The 22,207-nt window shown below is 38.2% G+C and overlaps 1 protein-coding gene across 2 annotated transcripts in view; it reads left to right on the top strand.

The window, feature by feature from the left end:
- SLC12A2 (solute carrier family 12 member 2) overlaps nucleotides 1-22,207 on the top strand; it is a 368,917-nt gene that overhangs the window by 191,710 nt on the left and 155,000 nt on the right. For both annotated transcript variants that reach the window (XM_053701642.1, XM_053701641.1), the window contains 4 exons: nucleotides 11,135-11,262; nucleotides 11,370-11,454; nucleotides 16,919-17,067; nucleotides 20,235-20,342. In XM_053701642.1, coding sequence (XP_053557617.1) covers nucleotides 11,135-11,262; nucleotides 11,370-11,454; nucleotides 16,919-17,067; nucleotides 20,235-20,342 — 470 coding nt within the window. The remainder of the gene's footprint in view (nucleotides 1-11,134; nucleotides 11,263-11,369; nucleotides 11,455-16,918; nucleotides 17,068-20,234; nucleotides 20,343-22,207) is intronic.

Raw genomic sequence — 22,207 nt, forward strand, 5'->3', positions numbered from 1 at the left:
GGGAATGAGTTTCCGCAGACCAGAGTGGGTCATTGTCACGACCTACGCCAGTCTATTAGGCTGGGACGCGGTCTGGGATTCCCTGAAAGCTCACGGTCTATGGTCTCGGGAAGAGTCTCTTCTCCCAATAAACATCCTGGAACTGAGAGCGATATTCAATGCTCTCCGGGCTTGGCCTCAACTAGCGAAGGCCGGATTCATAAGATTCCAGTCAGACAACATGACGACTGTAGCTTATATCAACCATCAGGGGGGAACAAAGAGTTCCTTGGCGATGAGAGAGGTATCCAAGATAATCAAATGGGCGGAGGATCACTCCTGCCACCTATCTGCAATTCACATCCCAGGAGTAGACAACTGGGAGGCGGATTATCTGAGTCGTCAGACTTTCCATCCGGGGGAGTGGGAACTCCACCCGGAGGTTTTTGCCCAGTTGACTCAATTATGGGGCATTCCAGACATGGATCTGATGGCGTCTCATCAGAACTTCAAGGTTCCTTGCTACGGGTCCAGATCCAGGGATCCCAAGGCGACTCTAGTGGATGCATTAGTGGCGCCTTGGTCGTTCAACCTAGCTTATGCGTTTCCACCGTTCCCTCTCATTCCCAGGCTTGTAGCCAGGATCAAACAGGAGAAGGCCTTGGTGATTCTAATAGCTCCTGCATGGCCGTGCAGGACTTGGTATGCAGACCTGGTGAATATGTCATCGGCTCCACCATGGAAGCTACCTTTGAGACAGGATCTTCTAGTACAAGGTCCATTCGAACATCCAAATCTAGTTTCTCTGCATCTGACTGCTTGGAAATTGAACGCTTGATTTTATCCAAGCGTGGGTTTTCAGATTCAGTGATAGATACTCTGGTCCAAGCCAGAAAACCTGTGACTAGAAAGATTTACCATAAAATATGGAAAAAAATATATCTGTTGGTGTGAATCCAAGGGATTCTCCTGGAGTAAGATTAAAATTCCTAAGATCCTCTCCTTTCTCCAAGAAGGTTTGGATAAGGGATTGTCAGCAAGTTTTCTAAAAGGACAGATTTCTGCTTTATCTGTCTTGTTACACAAACGACTGGCAGCTGTGCCAGATGTACAAGCCTTTGTACAGGCTTTGGTCAGAATCAAGCCTTTTTACAGACCCATGACTCCTCCTTGGAGTCTAAATTTAGTTCTTTCAGTTCTTCAAGGGGTTCCGTTTGAACCTTTACATTCCATAGATATCAAGTTACTATCTTGGAAAGTTCTGTTTTTGGTTGCTATTTCTTCTGCTAGAAGAGTTTCTGAATTATCTGCTTTGCAGTGTAATCCACCCTATCTGGTGTTCCATTCAGATAAGGTCGTTTTGCGTACTAAACCTGGTTTACTTCCCAAAGTTGTTTCCAATAGGAATATTAACCAGGAAATAGTTGTTCCTTCTCTGTGTCCGAATCCAGTTTCAAAGAAGGAACGTTTGTTACACAATTTAGATGTAGTTCATGCTTTAAAGTTCTATTTAGAAGCAACAAAGGATTTTAGACAAACCTCATCTTTGTTTGTCGTTTACTCTGGTAAGAGGAGAGGACAAAAAGCTACTGCTACCTCTCTTTCTTTCTGGCTGAAAAGCATTATCCGATTGGCATATGAGACTGCCGGACGGCAGCCTCCTGAACGAATCACAGCTCACTCTACTAGGGCTGTGGCTTCCACATGGGCCTTCAAGAACGAGGCTTCTGTTGATCAGATATGTAAGGCAGCGACTTGGTCTTCTCTGCACACTTTTGCCAAATTCTACAAATTTGATACTTATGCTTCTTCGGAGGCTGTTTTTGGGAGAAAGGTTTTGCAAGCCGTGGTGCCTTCCGTTTAGGTAACCTGATTTGCTCCCTCCCTTCATCCGTGTCCTAAAGCTTTGGTATTGGTTCCCACAAGTAATGGATGATGCCGTGGACCGGACACACCAATGTTGGAGAAAACAGAATTTATGCTTACCTGATAAATTACTTTCTCCAACGGTGTGTCCGGTCCACGGCCCGCCCTGGTTTTTTAATCAGGTTTGATAAATTTCTTTCTCTATACACTACAGTCACCACGGCACCCTATAGTTTCTCCTTTTTTTCTCCTAACCGTCGGTCGAATGACTGGGGGGCGGAGCCTGAGGAGGGGCTATATGGACAGCTTTTACTGTGCTCTTTGCCATTTCCTGTTGGGGAAGAGAATATTCCCACAAGTAATGGATGACGCCGTGGACCGGACACACCGGTAATTTATCAGGTAAGCATAAATTCTGTTTTTTACCTAAGGTGGTTTCTAACAAGAATATCAATCAAGAGATTGTTGTTCCATCATTATGTCCTAATCCTTCTTCAAAGAAGGAACGTCTCTTGCATAATCTAGACGTAGTCCGTGCCTTGAAGTTTTACTTACAGGCCACTAAAGATTTTCGCCAAACATCTAACCTGTTTGTTGTTTACTCTGGACAGAGGAGAGGTCAAAAGGCCTCGGCAACCTCTCTTTCTTTTTGGATTCGGAGTATAATCCGTTTAGCCTATGAGACTGCTGGACAGCAGCCTCCTGAAAGGATTACAGCTCATTCTACTAGAGCTGTGGCTTCCCTTCATACTTTTTCCAAATTTTCCAAATTTGATACTTTTGCTTCTTCGGAGGCTGTTTTTGGGAGAAAGGTGCTACAGGCAGTGGTTCCTTCCGTTTAAGTTCCTGCCTTGTCCCTCCCATCATCCGTGTACTTAAGCTTTGGTATTGGTATCCCACAAGTAATGGTTGATCCGTGGACTGGATACACTTAACAAGAGAAAACATAATTTATGCTTACCTGATAAATTTATTTCTCTTGTAGTGTATCCAGTCCACGGCCCGCCCTGCCCTTTTCAGGCAGGTCTAAATTTTAATTAAACTACAGTCACCGCTGCACCCTATGGTTTCTCCTTTCTCGGCTTGTTTCGGTCGAATGACTGGATATGGCAGTGAGGGGAGGAGCTATATAGCAGCTCTGCTGTGGGTTATCCTCTTGCAACTTCCTGTTGGGAAGGAGAATATCCCACAAGTAATGGATGATCCGTGGACTGGATACACTACAAGAGAAATAAATTTATCAGGTAAGCATAAATTATGTTTTTCCTCCCTCCCCAGAGGAACTGAAGATCTGTAGTGCATACTGGAGTTATGATGTTGTGTATAGAACAATTTTACAGTGAATCTCAAATTTCACCGTCGAGCAACATCTGATTGGCTATAGTAAAGGAGACCAGGATCACAAAGTCCACTAGTCTGTTCAAGAAGTATATCCCTGACCTGGTCTGTAATATCATAGCAGTGCAGATTTTGCTAACAAAAATGACATTTTTCAATGCTTTTAAACCTTTGTTTTTAATGCACACTTATTTGTTTTTAAAAAAAATATTTCCCAACAAAAATCCATGTTAGCTTACAATAATTGATTTTGATATTCACATAGTAGTATATTAATATAGGTTAAATAAAGACTCAAGTCCACAAAGTTTAACCTTTCACATTACTACTGTTGATCTAAAAGAAGGAATTAGAATCCCAAATTGAAGGGATTTTCAAACTGTGATTTACAGGGAATAAAAATCCTTGACTCCAAAGTGGTAATCAGATTTCTGACTGGATCAACAAACTCCTATACTGTTAGTGCTAACTGTTCTATCCCTGTATATGCTGCTTTCTCAAAAAAACATCTACTTTTTTTTTTTTTTAAAAGTATCTACTAAACTTGCTAAAATAACCTAATTAGGCAGAAAATTCCATATCCTTATTTTTCTTAGGTAAAATCTCTGTTCCTCAAGTCTTAATGGATGACCTCTTGCCCTTTGTACAGTCCTATTAATAAACAGTGTTAAAGGACCATAGTAGTAAACTGAATAATCAGCAAATGCATAATTAGAAACAGTGCAATAATATATAGTGCGAGACTACATATGCGGCATCACCTGCAAAAGCCGGCCACGCCGGTTTTTAGTCCATTATTGATATCACAAATGCGGCATATATTTTACCCGTCGCCCGCTAGTTTTACTCCTATAAACTAACATAGAACCGCGTCGCAAGTCGGGATCACATATTCAGTGCAAGGACTTATGCAGCGAAAATACGCAGCGAAGATGGAGAACTTTTACTCCATTTTCACCTCGCCACACATAGGTAGGTGCAGCAAGCCTTGCGCTAAATATGTGATCACAAGTAACTCCCTGAAAGTATTAACAAACACCTAACGCATGCGCAACATCTACCTGTCAACCGACACCCCCCCACGCACTAACTAATAAAATATATTAATCCCTAATCCGCCAACCCCCACATCGCAAACTACCTAATAAATTTATTAACCCCAATCCGCCATTCACCCACATTGCAAATCTACCTAATAAATATATTAACCCCTAATCTGCCACCCCCACATCACAAAGTAACCTATTAACCCCTAAATTGCCATTCCCCACAACGCAATAAACCTAATTAAGCTATTAACCCCTAAACCACCAACCCCCCACAGCGCAAATAACTAATTATTAAGCCCCCTAACCTTACACCCCCTAAATTAACCCCAATTACATTTAAATAAAAAAAATACTAAGTTACAATTAAAATAAAAAACCTAACATTACTTAAAAAAACCTAATATTAAATAAATCTAAATTTACTGAACAAAAAATAAACCAAATTATCAAAAATAAAGAAATTAAACCTAATCTAATACCCCTATAAAAATAAAAAATCCCCCCAAAATAAAAACACCCCTAAATCCTAACACTAAACTACCAATAGCCTTTAAAAAGGCCTTTTGTAGGGCATTGCCCTAAAGCGATCAGCTCTTTTACATTAAAAAAAAATACTAATTCCCCCCCCCTAAAAGTAACCCCCGTCCACCCACCAAACTCCCCAAAATAAAAAAAACGAAACTTCGCCTTGGTCCTGGATGAAGGTAGAAGATATTGCCGCCTGGAAGAAGATCCTCACTGCCTGGAAGAAGACCTTCTCTGCCAGACTTCAGGAACGGTTTATACCTATTTGGGGGTTAGACTTTGGTGTTTATTTTTTATTTTTTGGGTGGCTTTATTTTTTAGATTAGGGATTTTTTGGGATGCAAAAGAGCTGATTGCCCTTTAGGCAATGCCCATACAAATACCCCTGTAGGGGCAATGGGTAGTTTAATTTTGTTTTAGTGTTAGGTTATTTTATTTTGGGGGGGGGGGGATTACTGTTACAGGGGTATTTTTTTAAGGTAAAAGAGCTGATCACTTTAAGACAATGCCCTACAAAAGGCCCTTTTAAGGGCTATTGGTAGTTTAGGGGATGTTTTTATTTTGGGGCAGCTTTTTTATTTTCATAGGGGTATTAGATTGGGTTTAATTTTTTTTGTTTTTTGTTTTTTTCTGTAATTTTAGATTTTTTTTTAACCCTTAATGACACTCATCGTACAGGGTATGTCACACATAAACTGGTCTTTAAAGACCAGTGACGTACCCTGTACGTCGTTAGGGGTTTAAAGCGATTTCAAGGTATTGCTGTGATGCCTCGATATTGAGGGGGGGGGCGCCTGCAGGGGGCGTGTGGGTGCGCGTGTGTGCAGCAACCACTGCCACCAATGTAATTGAATGGGAAGGGGGGAAAATAATGATCAAAGGATCTGGGAGGGTGGGGGGCAGCTACACTACAGAAAAATGCTAATTTTATAAAAAAACAACAACAAAAAAACAACCTTTTTTTTGGGAGGCAAACTGGGTACTGGCAGACAGCTGCCAGTACCCAAGATGGCAGCAAATAGGTAGCGGGGGCAGGGTTAGAGAGCTGTTTGGGGGGGGGGGGGAAATCAGGGAGGTTGGGGGCTAAGGGGGGGGGGTCCATCACGGCTGAAAAGATGTATTTTTTTTTTTAATACATATTAAAAAAAAAAAAAAAAACCTTTTTATTTTAGTACTGGCAGACTTTCTGCCAGTACTTAAGATGGTGGGGACAATTGTGGGGTGGAGGAGGGACAAGAGATGTTTGGGAGGGATCATGGGGTGGGATGTGTCTGTCAGGTGGGAGGCTGATCTCTACACTAAAGCTAAAATTAACCCTTCAAGCTCCCTACAAACTACCTAATTAACCCCTTCACTGCTGGGCATAATAAACGTGTGGTGCGCAGCAGAATTTAGCGGCCTTCTAATTACCAAAAAGCAATGCTAAAGCTATATGTCTACTATTTCTGAACAAAGGGGATCCCAGAGAAGCATTTACAACCATTTGTGCCATAATTGCACAAGCTGTTTGTAAATCATTTCAGTGAGAAACCTAAAGTTAGTGAAAAAGTGAACGATTTTTTTTTTTATTTGATCGCATTGGGCAGTGAAAAATGGTGATGAAATATACCAAAATGGGCCTAGATCAAAACTTTGGGTTGTCTACTACACTAAAGCTAAAATTAACCCTACAACCTACCTAATTAACCCCTTCACTGCTGGGCATAATACAAGTGTGGTGCGCAGCTGAATTTAGAGGCCTTCTAATTACCAAAAAGTAAAGCCAAAGCCATAAATGTCTGCTATTTCTGAACAAAGGGGATCCCAGAGAAGCATTTACAATCATTTGTGCCATAATTGCACAAGCTGTTTGTAAATAATTTTAGTGAGAAACCTAAAGTTTGTGAGAAAGTTAGTATGAAGGGTTATTCAGGGATTCTTGACAAATATCCGTGTTAAAATGTAACTTATGCAAATTTTGAAGAAAAAAAATGGTTTGGAAATAGCAAAGTGCTACTTGTACTTATTGCCCTATAACTTGCAAAGAACATATAAACATTGGGTATTTCTAAATTCAGGACAAAATGTAGAAACTATTTAGCATGGTTGTTTTTTGGTGGTTGTAAATGGGTAACAGATTTTGGGGGTCAAAGTTAGAAAGTTTTTAAACGGTATATAATATGTTTGGGTACAGTAAATGAGTAAGAGGAAAATTACAGCTAAACACAAACACTGCAGAAATGTAAAAATAGCCCTGGTCCTTAAGGGTAAGAAATTGAAAAATGGCCTTGTCCTTAAGGGGTTAAGTATTAGGTTTTTTTTTAATTGTAATTTAGTATTTTTTTATGTTATTGGGGTTAATATAGGGGATGTTGGGTTAGGGGGCTTAGTAATTAAATTAGTTATTTGCGTTGTGGGTGGTTGGCGGTTTAGGAGTTTATAGGTTAATTAGGTTTAATGGGATGTGGGGGGTTGGCGGTTTAGGGGTTAATAGGTTAATTAGATACTTTGCAATTGCGGGTTAATACATTTATTAGGTAGATTGCGATGTGGGTGAATGGTGGATATAGGTGCGATGTGGGTGAATGGCGGATATAGGGGATTTGACGTGTTGGGGTTATTTTTGGGAGGTGGGTTAGACTGTTATGTGCGTTTTTTAACCTTTTTTTTTTCTAAAGTCGCCAGTGAAGGCCTATGTCACTGGCGACTTTAGAAATGTGTATTTACGCACACTTCTGGACATCGCCAGTTTATCCGACTTAAGGCAGTATCTGAATTGCCGGTGTGGCTTATGTGATTCCCCGATGTACAAGGAGAAATTACGGAGAAGCGGTTTTCAGCAGTTACGCTGAAGATTGCGCTGAATATGTAATCTCGCCCCCTGGTCTGAATTTCAAATGAGCAGTAGATTTTTTTTTTTATTATTATTTTACAAATTTTAAAGTAACTTACATTTTTCCTTTCCACAATATCACGTAACAGCCATCAACTAATCACAACATGCGTATACATCTATACTGTGAACTCTTGCACATGCTCCGTGTTGGGGCTGGTGCCTTAGAAAGTGTTTGAAGAAAAAAGCATTCGCACATTTTAATAATAGAAATTAATTGGAAAGTTTTTTTTTTAGTTTTTTTTCGTGCTTGTCAAATATTTTGTCACATCCTGTTTTACATTTCCATACACAGTACCAAGCACTAGATGAAACAACATAGGATAGTCCTAAATAATATCCAAAAAGAGGTTGACCAATATAAAATCAGAAGCGCCAAAACTAGGCTAAGCTCTAATAACAAATTGACTAAATATACTACCATATAAAAAATAATTCAACATATACTGTATACAATAATAAAATAAAATGAAAATAAAATCTATTACAAACATTTATTGATATCTCTTATTAAAATATTGTATATGGATCCATATAGAATCACATATACATAATATACAAACAAATAACAATGTAGAAATCATATAGAATCACATATACATAATATACAAACAAATAACAATGTAGAAGAATGAATGTGTGTAAAGGTCCACCATCTTGGATTACGTCATTTAAAGGACCCGTCATTGTTCTAGTCGCCGTCGAACGAAGAGGATGCTCCGCATCGGATGTCTTCAAGATGGACCCGCTTCGCTCCGCTCCGGATGGATGAAGATAGAAGATGCCGTCTGGATGAAGACTTCTGCCCGTCTGGAGGTCCTCTTCTGCCCGGATAGGATGAAGACTTCGGACCGTCTGGAGGATCACTTGGGCCTGGTTGGGTGAAGATGTCTCAATCTAGGGTGATCTTCAAGGGGGTAGTGTTTTATTAAGGGGTGATTGGGTGGGTTTTAGAGTAGGGTTGGGTGTGTAGGTGGTGGGTTTGGGGGGTGTATTGTATTTTTCTTTACAGGTAAAAGAGCTGATTACTTTGGGGCAATGCCCCGCAAAAAGCCCTTTTAAGGGCTATTTGTAATTTAGTATAGGGTAGGGATTTTTATTATTTTGGGGGTCTTTTTTATTTTATTAGGGGGATTAGATTAGGTGTAATTAGTTTAAAAAAATTGTAATTGAGTTTATTTAATTTAATTGTATTTAATTGTAGTTAGTTTAGGTAATTAATTTAATTATAGTGTAGTGTTAGGTGTAATTGTAACTTAGGTTAGGGTCTATTTTACAGGTAAATTTGTACTTATTTTAGCTAGGTAGTTAGTAAATAGTTATTAACTATTTAATAACTATTCTACCTAGTTAAAATAAATACAAAGTTGCCTGTAAAATAAAAATAAACCCTAAGCTAGTTACAATGTAACTATTAGTTATATTGTAGCTAGTTTAGGGTTTATTTTATAGGTAAGTATTTAGTTTTAAATGGGAATAATTGATTTAATTATAGTAATTTTATTTAGATTATTTAAAATTATATTTAAATTAGGGGGGTGGTTAGACTTGGGTTTAGGGGTTATTAACTTTATTATAGTTGCGGCGACGTTGGGGGCGGCAGATTAGGGGTTAATAGGTATAATGTAGGTGGCAGCGGTGTCCGGAGAGGCAGATTAGGGGTTAATAATATAATGCAGGTGGCGACTATGTCAGGGGCGGCAGATTAGGGGTGTTTAAACTCTGGGTCCATGTTAGGGTGTTAGGTGTAGACATAAAATGTGTTTTCCCCATAGGAATCAACGGGTCTTCGTTAGGAGCTGAACGCTGCTTTTTTGCAGGTGTTAGTTTTTTTTTTTCAGCCGGCTCAGCCCCATTGTTTCCTATGGGGAAATCGTGCATGAGCACGTTTAGCCTGCTTACTGCTACCGTAAGCAGCGCTGGTATTGAGGTGAGATGTGGAGCTAAATTTTGCTCAACGTTCACTTTTCTGAGGCAAACGCCGGCTAGCAGAAAACTCGTAATACCAGCGTTATCTTAAGTGAGCGGTAAGAAAAAAAGGAGCGTTGGCACCGACCAGCCTTACCGACAAAATCTTGTAATCTAGCCTATTGTTTTTTGTCCTTTTAAAATAACCAAAACAATTGATCAGAAATAGTGTAGACATTGTTAAAGGGTCATGAAACCCAAAAATTTTCTTTCAGGATTCAGATAGAGAATACAATTTTAAACAAACAACTTTCTAATTTACTTATATTATCTAATCTGTTTTATTCTCTTGGTATCATTTATTGAAGGAGCAGCAATGCACTGCTGGTTTCTAACTGAACACATGGGTGAGCCAATGACAATCAGTTTATATATGCAGCCACCAATCAAACAGCTAAGACCTAGGTTCTCTGCTGCACATGAACTTTCCTAGATAAACATTTCAGCAAAGGATAACAAGAGAGAGAAGAAAATTAAATAATAGAAGTAAATTGGAAAGTTTTTTGAAATTGTGTTCTCTATCTGAATCATGAAATAATTGTTTTGGGTTTCATGTCCATGTTGTAAATGGCTATTGTAGCTGGAAACGGCTAATTTTTAATGAAATATCTACAGAGGCTTATCTCAACCATCTACCCTGTGTTCCAATGGCACATTGTCTTTGCTAATCCAAGTTTATCATTTAATGACTAATTGATCCATAGAAAACCCTTTTGCAATTATGTTAGCACAGCTGAAAACTTGTGTTGATTAAAAAAGCAATAAAACTAAAACTTTCATTACACTAGTTTGGTATCTGGAGCATCAGCAATTATGGGTTTGATTACAGGCTCAAGAAGGCCAGATACAAAGAGCTTTCTTCGGAAACTCATCAGTCTATTTTTATTTCTGAGAAATAAAGGCTATTCCATGCGAGAAATTGCCAAGAAACTGAAGCTATCATACAACACTGTGTACTACTCCCTTCACAGAACAGCGCAAACTGGCTCTAACCAGAATAGAAAGAGGAATGGGAGGCTCTGTTGCACAACTGAGCAAGATGACATACATTAGACTGTCTAGGTTGAGAAACAGGCGCCTCTCATGTTCTCAATTGGCAGCTTCATTAAATAGAACCCGCAAAACACCAGTTTCAACGTCAACAGTGAAGAGGTGACTCCGGGATGCTGCCTTCTAGACAATGCTGCAAAGAAAAAGCCATATGTTAAACTGGCCAATAAAAAGAAAAGATTAAGAATTAAGATTGGAAGTGCTTGACGCCATCTATCAAGTAGGGTGAATTCAATATGATGGTCTGGCGGTGCTTTGGTGGTGGTAAAGTGGGAGATTTATACAGGGTAAAAACAGTTATTTCACTTAAAATTCATTATTTCTAACATTTGTAAATGACTATTTCCTATTCAAACTCTTGCACTGTACCTCAAAGTATAAGTATCAAATAGTAACTATGTTTGATGGAGTACAGCTTAGCCTAATTTTTACACTTCTGAATTACATTGTTGATTAAAGTCTATTTTTATTTTTCTCTGCACTACAGCTGAGATTTTCACTGAAAACTTTGGCCCAGATTTCCGAGATGATGAAACCTTTTTTTCAGTGTTTGCCATTTTCTTTCCTGCTGCGACGGGTATCTTAGCAGGAGCAAATATCTCAGGTGATCTTGCGGTGAGTGTTCCGTGCTTCTCAACTCATTAAATTGTTTTTGTTACTGCATTTATTTGTGTTTAATTAATCACACACACTATGTACAATTTTTTACCTATTTTCTCCAGGATCCTCAACAAGCCATACCTAAAGGAACATTGTTGGCCATTCTTATAACAACAATAGTCTACATGGGAGTTGCAGTATCTGTGGGTAAGATCAATATATGTGCTTTTTATTAAAACTATGTCTTTACTTAAAAGCAGATTAGTAACAGCAAATGTTTTCTTATACTTTCTGATAACACAAAAATAACAACAAAGTGTGTCCTTCAGCATGAATCTAATTTTTAATTAGTCTACTTGGGGATTGTTAGCAAGTCCGTCGGTGTGCCTGTTGATCGTATTAACAAGCTACCTCCTAAAGGATTTTTTTTTTTTAATCTTTTTATTGTTTTGCCGTTAAATGACCTTGTGCATGTGGTTCCTGATTGTGTAGTGTGTATGTCAAATCCCTATGCTTGTGTTTAGATTATATTGCATGCTCCTTCACAATCATTGTATGTGGTTGAGAAACGGTATTAATTGCCAGTGAGTTCTGCAGGGCATTGCTATTCAAAGCTTCTCAGCCTGTGACGGTCAGTAGTTGGTTTATGGCCCTTACTTCAAAACCTAGCCATTTTGTTGATATGTTAATCTGCGCAGATATTATTATTGTTATGGACCCTGCAATACTGTGTGTTTAACCCTTATGCTGGGGTTAAACACACAGTATTGCAGGGTCAGTAGAGCATGTAATTTTGCTATAGAAATGCCACATTGGACCCACAGAGCACTGTTGGTCTCAAGCAGAAACTGCCGCTGATCCAATCAGCACCACAACTCACATTACTCAAATGCGTAACTAACTGTGGAAGTTTGCGCTCAGGACCAGCATGTACTTCTACTGTGTTTAACCCTTTTGCAGAGATTAGACACACAGTAATGTTAGGTCAATAGTTTTAAAATATCATGCTCTAACGAAATAAAGCATGGGATTTTCCAATTAGTTTGGCGCTTTAAGGATGGATATATAGCAGGGTTAGATGGTGAAGTCTTGTCTCTTGATTTAAATAGATGATCTTTTCACAATCTGTTAGATGGTGAAGTCTGCAAAATTTGAAAACCCTCAATTTTCAGAGTTAAATGACAGGAAAATTGGCAAAATAAATAGTATCACAAAGTATGTTTTACTATACATCATTATATACAATCTCAGGCCTAGATTTGGAGTTCGGCGGTAGCCGTCAAAACCAGCGTTAGAGGCTCCTAACGCTGGTTTTGGCCGCCCGCTGGTATTTGGAGTCAGTGATTAAAGGGTCTAACGCTCACTTTTCAGCCGCGACTTTTCCATACCGCAGATCCCCCTACGCCATTTGCGTAGCCTATCTTTTCAATGGGATCTTTCTAACGCTGGTATTTAGAGTCGTTTCTGAAGTGAGCGTTAGAGCTCTAACGACAAGATTCCAGCCGCCTGAAAATAGCAGGAGTTAAGAGCTTTCTGGCTAACGCCGGTTCATAAAGCTCTTAACTACTGTACCCTAAAGTACACTAACACCCATCAACTACCTATGTACCCCTAAACCGAGGTCCCCCCACACCGCCGCCACTCGATTAAAATTTTTAACCCCTAATCTGCCGACCGCCACCTACGTTATACTTATGTACCCCTAATCTGCTGCCCCTAACCCCGCCGACCCCTGTATTACATTTATTAACCCCTAACCTGCCCCCCACAACGTCGCCGCCAGCTACTTAAAATAATTAACCCCTAATCTTCCGACCGCAAAGCGCCGCCACCTAAGTTATCCCTATGTACCCCTAATCTGCTGCCCCTAACATCGCCGACCCCTATATTATATTTATTAACCCCTAATCTGCCCCCCTCAACGTCGCAGACACCTGCCTACACTTATTAACCCCTAATCTGCCGAGTGGACCGCACCGCTACTATAATAAAGTTATTAACCCCTAACCCGCCTCACTAACCCTATCATAAATAGTATTAACCCCTAATCTGCCCTCCCTAACATCGCCGACACCTAACTTCAATTATTAACCCCTAATCTGCCGACCGGAGCTCACCGCTATTCTAATAAATTGATTAACCCCTAAAGCTAAGTCTAACCCTAACACTAACACCCCCCTAACTTAAATATAATTTACATCTAACGAAATAAATTAACTCTTATTAAATAAATGATTCCTATTTAAAGCTAAATACTTACCTGTAAAATAAATCCTAATATAGCTACAATATAAATTATAATTATATTATAGCTATTTTAGGATTTATATTTATTTCACAGGCAACTTTGTAATTATTTTAACCAGGTACAATAGCTATTAAATAGTTAAGAACTATTTAATAGTTACCTAGTTAAAATAATAACAAATTTACCTGTAAAATAAATCCTAACCTAAGATATAATTAAACCTAACACTACCCTATCAATAAAATAATTAAATAAACTACCTACAATTACCTACAATTAACCTAACACTACACTATCAATAAATTAATTAAACACAATTCCTACAAATAAATACAATTAAATAAACTAGCTAAAGTACAAAAAATAAAAAAGAACTAAGTTACAGAAAATAAAAAAATATTTACAAACATAAGAAAAATATTACAACAATTTTAAACTAATTACACCTACTCTAAGCCCCCTAATAAAATAACAAAGACCCCCAAAATAAAAAATTCCCTACCCTATTCTAAATTAAAAAAGTTAAAAGCTCTTTTACCTTACCAGCCCTGAACAGGGCCCTTTGCGGGGCATGCCCCAAGAATTTCAGCTCTTTTGCCTGTAAAAGAATAAATACAATACCCCCCCCCAACATTACAACCCACCACCCACATACCCCTAATCTAACCCAAACCCCCCTTAAATAAACCTAACACTAAGCCCCTGAAGATCTTCCTACCTTGTCTTCACCATACCAGGTTCACCGATCCGTCCTGAAGAGCTCCTCCGATGTCCTGATCCAAGCCCACGCGGGGGCTGAAGAGGTCCATGATCCGGTCAAAGTCTTCATCCAAGCGGGGCAGAAGAGGATCTTCCATCCGATTGAAGTCATCATCCAGGCGGCATCTTCTATGGTCTTCCATCCGGAGCGAAGCGGCAGGATCCTGAAGACCTCCAGCGCGGAACATCCATCCGGACCGACGACTGAACGACGAATGACTGTTCCTTTAAGGGACGTCATCCAAGATGGCGTCCCTCGAATTCCGATTGGCTGATAGGATTCTATCAGCCAATCGGAATTAAGGTAGGAATTTTCTGATTGGCTGATGGAATCAGCCAATCAGAATAAAGTTGAATCCGATTGGCTGATCCAATCAGCCAATCAGATTGAGCTCGCATTCTATTGGCTGTTCCGATCAGCCAATAGAATGCGAGCTCAATCTGATTGGATCGGCCAATAGGATTGAACTAGATTCTGATTGGCTGATTCCATCAGCCAATCAGAAAATTCCTACCTTAATTCCGATTGGCTGATAGAATCCTATCAGCCAATCGGAATTCGAGGGACGCCATCTTGGATGACGTCCCTTAAAGGAACAGTCATTCGTCGTTCAGTCGTCGGTCCGGATGGATGTTCCGCGCTGGAGGTCTTCAGGATCCTGCCGCTTCGCTCCGGATGGAAGACCATAGAAGATGCCGCCTGGATGATGACTTCAATCGGATGGAAGATCCTCTTCTGCCCCGCTTGGATGAAGACTTTGACCGGATCATGGACCTCTTCAGCCCCCGCTTGGGCTTGGATCAGGACATCGGAGGAGCTCTTCAGGACGGATCGGTGAACCTGGTATGGTGAAGACAAGGTAGGAAGATCTTCAGGGGCTTAGTGTTAGGTTTATTTAAGGGGGGTTTGGGTTAGATTAGGGGTATGTGGGTGGTGGGTTGTAATGTTGGGGGGGGGTATTGTATTTATTCTTTTACAGGCAAAAGAGCTGAAATTCTTGGGGCATGCCCCGCAAAGGGCCCTGTTCAGGGCTGGTAAGGTAAAAGAGCTTGTAACTTTTTAAATTTAGAATAGGGTAGGGAATTTTTTATTTTGGGGGTCTTTGTTATTTTATTAGGGGGCTTAGAGTAGGTGTAATTAGTTTAAAATTGTTGTAATATTTTTCTTATGTTTGTAAATATTTTTTGATTTTCTGTAACTTAGTTCTTTTTTATTTTTTGTACTTTAGCTAGTTTATTTAATTGTATTTATTTGTAGGAATTGTATTTAATTAATTTATTGATAGTGTAGTGTTAGGTTAATTGTAGGTAATTGTAGGTAGTTTATTTAATTATTTTATTGATAGGGTAGTGTTAGGTTTAATTATATCTTAGGTTAGGATTTATTTTACAGGTAAATTTGTTATTATTTTAACTAGGTAACTATTAAATAGTTCTTAACTATTTAATAGCTATTGTACCTGGTTAAAATAATTACAAAGTTGCCTGTAAAATAAATATTAATCCTAAAATAGCTACAATATAATTATAATTTATATTGTAGCTATATTAGGATTTATTTTACAGGTAAGTATTTAGCTTTAAATAGGAATCATTTATTTAATAAGAGTTAATTTATTTCGTTAGATGTAAATTATATTTAAGTTAGGGGGGTGTTAGTGTTAGGGTTAGACTTAGCTTTAGGGGTTAATCAATTTATTAGAATAGCGGTGAGCTCCGGTCGGCAGATTAGGGGTTAATAATTGAAGTTAGGTGTCGGCGATGTTAGGGAGGGCAGATTAGGGGTTAATACTATTTATGATAGGGTTAGTGAGGCGGGTTAGGGGTTCATAACTTTATTATAGTAGCGCTCAGGTCCGCTCGGCAGATTAGGGGTTAATAAGTGTAGGCAGGTGTCGGCGACGTTGAGGGGGGCAGATTAGGGGTTAATAAATATAATATAGGGGTCGGCGATGTTAGGGCAGCAGATTAGGGGTACATAGGGATAACGTAGGTGGCGGCGGTTTACGGAGCGGCAGATTAGGGGTTAAAAAAAAATATGCAGGGGTCAGCAGATTAGGGGTTAATAAGTGTAAGGTTAGGGGTGTTTAGACTCGGGGTACATGTTAGGGTGTTAGGTGCAGACGTAGGAAGTGTTTCCCCATAGGAAACAATGGGGCTGCGTTAGGAGCTGAACGCTGCTTTTTTGCAGGTGTTAGGTTTTTTTTCAGCTCAAACAGCCCCATTGTTTCCTATGGGAGAATCGTGCACGAGCACGTTTTTGAGGCCGGCCGCGTCCGTAAGCAACTCTGGTATCGAGAGTTGCATTTGCGGTAAAAATGCTCTACGCTCCTTTTTTGGAGCCTAACGCAGCATTTGATTAAACTCTCGATACCAGAGTTAAATTTATGGTGCGGCCAGAAAAAAGCCAGCGGAGCGTTAACAGCCCTTTTACCGCCGAACTCCAAATCTAGGCCTCAGTGTTTACTGATTTCTTTTATATGATACTGTAGAGCCATGCTATAAAACTTCCTAATGCAAATGTATATGTACTACTTTTTCAGATCAAGATTTTAGGGAACGTCTCTTGTTGCAGTTAATTATAATTATGTGCAAAATATTTTCATCACTTGTTTCTTTCTCCCCCATTTAAGTAGTGTATTGTTTTCCTGTTTTCTCTACCAGGTTCATGTGTTGTCCGTGATGCTTCTGGGAGCAGCAATGACACCCTTTCTGCTGTAATGACAAACTGCACTGAAGCAGCGTGTAAACTAGATTACGACTTTTCATCTTGTAAATATGATTGTAAATATGGACTTATGAACAATTTCCAGGTATAAACAAATGCACATTTAAAACTTTAATCCAGTTTGTATTATAGGGAATAATTTGTCTATTTGTAAATATTTCTTAGTCTCCGAAGGGAGTTATTTATTTAAAAAAAAAAAAAAATTCTTTGTTCTTATGCATGTGGTCATGTGATTATCCTAATGCATACAGAGAGAGAAGTGCTCTACCAGGAACGACCAACAGCTTAGTAGCTTGTTCTATGTTGAGTTACCACTTATGAGCAGTCTCTTTTAGACCAATTGTGCTTTTCACAAAGGAGAACTTTCCTAACGTATATCAGTCTGATCCGCCTAGCAAGGTCAGTCCAGTCCCAAAATTCCAGGCAATCCTCCTCTGAACAAACCTACGTCTGTGGTTTGTTGTTTTCTCTCGTTCAGAGGAGAATTGTCTGGTATTTCTGGGGTGGATTGTCTTGTTGCTAGGATCAGATTGATATGCTCAGGATATTTCTCCTCTGTGAAAGGCATAGTGAGCTAAAAGACTGCACCGAGTGGCACTGGCCTTGTGCACAAGCACAGCATTTAAACAGGTTTTGTTCTATCTCAGTTGAGTGCATCTCTCTATTTTCTTTTACTCATTTTTATCCTTCAATAAAATCTAGCAGAGTATTTCTTGTTAGCCAATTAACTTATATTACACAAAGCAGCTGTGAACAGTCATGTACTTTCTGTTAAGTTTGAAAATCAGTATAAACCACTAAAACATAATCTTTTTAATGTAAAAATGTATTTTAGTATGTTTAAATAGTGCTCTTTCAGATGTATGATGAACATGTATTGGGTTAATGTTTTCTTTTTTTAGGGTTTTGCAAATACAAAGTACCATAGCTCAGCCCCATGAACCTCTATATTCAAATTACAGTCAGTAGTCAGGGTTACAAAGAAACCAATTGCAAATAAGTGATCAAAGCCTTCTAAGTTAAAGTATTCTTTTGTGTTTAAAGTAGGTTCTCTGAATAATCTGTACATGCAGTTTACACATTCCTTAGTGGAAAACTCAATAACATTGTACTGTGCCTGATCTGTTAGCACAACATACATGGTGCTGAAACAAATGTCTGTCTTCCATCTAAAAGAATGTTTCCATAATTTTTTTTTTTTTATAAAATGGAAATTCTTGGGCTAAATAAAACAACTTTTTTGTAGCAGTTGTCCCTGTCAACCAGTGAGCTGTAGAATCTAAGGCTTAGTTGTACAAAATCTTGAATTTCCTGTTCAATTTCTCTTTAATTTTAAACCGCTTTTACTTTATCATGTTTATCTTTCTCTTTTTCATATACGTAATAAATGCTGAGAACCATGTCCCTCTAAGGAAAGAGAAGAATCTTAAACTGGTCTACATGATCTAGTACATGCATGTTTTCTCTTGTTAGGGTTGTGATAGCGTTTAAGAGGCAGAAAGCTGGTTTAGTTCAGTGATGGCTAAGGTGACGCCAGCTGTTGTTTTCCCTTACAATAACCTGTCATGTGCGTGCAGACGGCACTCAGAAAACCAGAAGATCAATAAAGATCAAAGGGGAAAACGTGTGACCTACTCTCTCAGGCAACATCTTGCAATTTTTTTTAAACTATATTCAATTAAGAAAAAAAAGCAACTTTTTTAATTTTTTTTATTTATTTGTATCCATGAATTTTGTAAACAATATCTGCAACATTATAAAACTCCTTTCACTGAATTTTCTTCCGTTCAGCTATAAACTAAAATAGTCAATTTGCAAGCCTGCCCCCAAGGAAACTAATAGGTTTCATATGTTGCCTGTCTATCATTATTGAATTATTTTAAATTGGATGTTTGATATTTTTGTTGCCTATTTATATTTATTGTGCATTACATTTTGTATAAATATGTTTGTATATGTTTAAACTGGTTTAAGGACCATGAATTTATAGTTACATGTTATAATATCCCTCTAATTGTTGCCTATTTATATTTATTTAAATGAAGACTATACTTAACATTTGAAATTCAGAGCAGTATATTTACATATGTTTACAAAAATATATTCATGTTTTTATGACCGTGATATCTGTTAAAAGCATGTTGCAAACACATTTTAATACAAAACATGTGAAAAATACTTTCCCTTTAATACTGCACATTTGTTGTTTTCAATAGGAGCTGTTTTTTGTTTTTTTTGCAGTATGATTGTATTGGCAAAACACTTTTACTAGATGCACTTAGATGTTTCAGGTGCAACTTTGGAATATATGTACTTGTGACCCATTCAGTTTCTTCAAACTGCTGTCTGCTCAGTGCCTGGTCAGCATTGTGTATCACATTGGCAGTGACACAAGCTGAGTCTCTGAGCAGGACAAGTATTTCACTGTAAGTGCACTGAACATATATAAATAAATATGCTCCATAGACACTCGTACAAGTGCATTGCAATTTTGACCACAGTGTCCCTTTTAAATAAAGTAATTTAATTGTTATTAAATAATTGCTTTAATTCACATTACTAGGAATTGGGTGATGCACTTTTTCTTTCACTTTTGTGGCCGCACATAATTTATGAAGTGATTCATGCCTGATGGGTTTATATAAAGAGTTAGTATAAAGAGAGGTTGCCACAATAGTGCGTTACCCTCAAAACCTAAATTCTACGGATAAAACTCACAAAATGATTGCACCTAATTCCAAGGTGCTTTATCTCACAGGCTGGGATTTAGTATAGTCTCCTAGCTAACTGTTCAACAGCCAAGCATAGTTTGCAAATCCAGACATCTTTCATTTTAATGTCCGTCGCTTTCAATGGTTAAGCTCCTAATCATATATATTGTAAGGATATGCACACATTTATGCAAATAGCAAGAATAGTTTATTAAAACCGTAAAAAAATCCATATCTCATCTACAAGTTTTTTTTTTTATTGTTGTAAATGCATTCTATATAAACATGAGACAAATGATCATACAAGTGCTAATCACAAACTCACTTGAGCAACATATTTTGTAAAAAAATCAAATATTAAGATATGCGTTTCCAAAGTTCTAAATATTAATAAAAAAAACAAAAACAGATAGTGGATTGAATTTTACAGCCAGACCTTTTTTTACACAAAGCAATTTTAAACATCACATGTGAATTAATGTGTTAAGCATTTAGTTGACATTGTTATGATGTCTTTGCTATGATTTTGCCCCTTTTATAGGTAATGAGCATGGTGTCTGGTTTTGCTCCCCTGATTACGGCTGGAATCTTCTCCGCTACGCTTTCCTCTGCCCTTGCATCATTAGTGAGTGCACCAAAGATCTTCCAGGTAAGTGCATGGTGACTCAAATGTGTTGGCTTTTTGTGCTCACATAATCCCTGTAAATAAGTTAATTTGCTTACATAAAAACTTGTCTTGTGTTGTAAGTGCAGCATATTTGTTCCTTTTTTTTACTCAGATAAGAGGTTTTAATTTATGTGGAGAATAACTACAAGATGACAAACACATTTCTATTTTTAAGAGACCTGTTGTTGTTATTATTATTTATTTGTATAGCGCTGCAAAATTCCATAGCGCTGCATGTTAAACGTTCATGATTCATAGTCTGTACATTTAAAGGGACATTAACCACTTTGAGATGGTAATATAAAATGATAAATTGTTTATATAAAACAACTCTGCAATATACTTTCATTATTTATTTTTTCCTCTTTGCCTGTAATTCCATTCTGAAATTGTGAGCTTTTCAGTTCCTGTTAGAAATGGAAGTGCAGAACACTGTTAAATCCAGCACAACCATTGGCTGCACACTCTAATGACCTATTTATAACTGTCCCTAATTGGCCACAGCAGATAAGGTAACACAAGTTACAACATGGCAGCTCCCAGTGTTTTATAGACACAAAAACTTTACATTTATTTTGTCACTTTTTAAACAACTAATGAAACCTTAAAAAAATACATCTACATGTTAGTCATGGACTAATCTTTTCTTTGAATGCATCATTCTATCTAGCATGTATTTAGTGTTTAATGTCCCTTTAAATAAAAAAGTTGTACTTCTGTTCTATTTCTCTTGTAAGGTGTATCCAGTCCACGGATCATCCATTACTTGTGGGATATTCTCCTTCCCAACAGGAAGCTGCAAGAGGATCACCCACAGCAGAGCTGCTATATAGCTCCTCCCCTAACTGCCATACCCAGTCATTCTCTTGCAAACTCTCAACATAGCTGGAGGTAGTAAGAGGAAAGTGGTGTAATATAGTTAGTTTTTTCTTCAATCAAAAGTTTATTGTTTTTAAATGGTACCGGAGTTGTACTGTTTTATCTCAGGCAGCATTTAGAAGAAGAATCTGCCTGCGTTTTTCTATGATCTTAGCAGAAGTAACTAAGATCCACTGCTGTTCTCACATATGTCTGAGGAGTGAGGTAACTTCAGAGGGAGAATGGCGTGCAGGTTATCCTGCAATAAGGTATGTGCAGTTTAAGTTTTTCTAGGGATGGAATTTGCTAGAAAAAAGCTGCTGATACCGGATTAATGTAAGTTAAGCCTAAATACAGTGATTTAATAGCGACTAGTATCAGGCTTTCTATCAGAGGTATATACTCTGATTAATGTGCAATATAAAACGTTTGCTGGCATGTTTAATCGTTTTTATATATGCTTTGGTGATAAAACATATTGGGGCATAGTTTTTTCCACATGGCTGGCTTGATTTTTGCCTAGAAACAGTTTCCTGAGGCTTTCCACTGTTGTAATATGAGTGGGAGGGGCCTATTTTAGTGCTTTTTTGTGCAGTTAAAATTACAGACAGAGACATTCAGCTTCCCTCAGCAGTCCCCTGCATGCTTTAGGACATCTCTGAAGGGCTCAAAAGGCTTCAAAAGTCATATATTGAGGAAGGTAAAGCCACAGTGGAGCTGTGGCAGTTGTTGTGACTGTTTAAAAAAACGTTTTTTTTCAATTTGTTAATCCGTTTTTTGTATTAAGGGGTTAATCATCCATTTGCAAGTGGGTGCAATGCTCTGCTAACTTGTTACATACACTGTAAACATTTTGTTAGTTTAACTGCCTTTTTTCACTGTTATTTCAAATTTTAGCAAAATTTGTTTCCCTTAAAGGCACAGTAACGTTTTTTTATATTGCTTGTTTAACTTGATGTAAAGTGTTTTCCAAGCTTGCTAGTCTCATT

This window comes from Bombina bombina, chromosome 2 (assembly GCF_027579735.1).
Source record: "Bombina bombina isolate aBomBom1 chromosome 2, aBomBom1.pri, whole genome shotgun sequence".
NCBI classification, from domain to species: domain Eukaryota; kingdom Metazoa; phylum Chordata; class Amphibia; order Anura; family Bombinatoridae; genus Bombina; species Bombina bombina.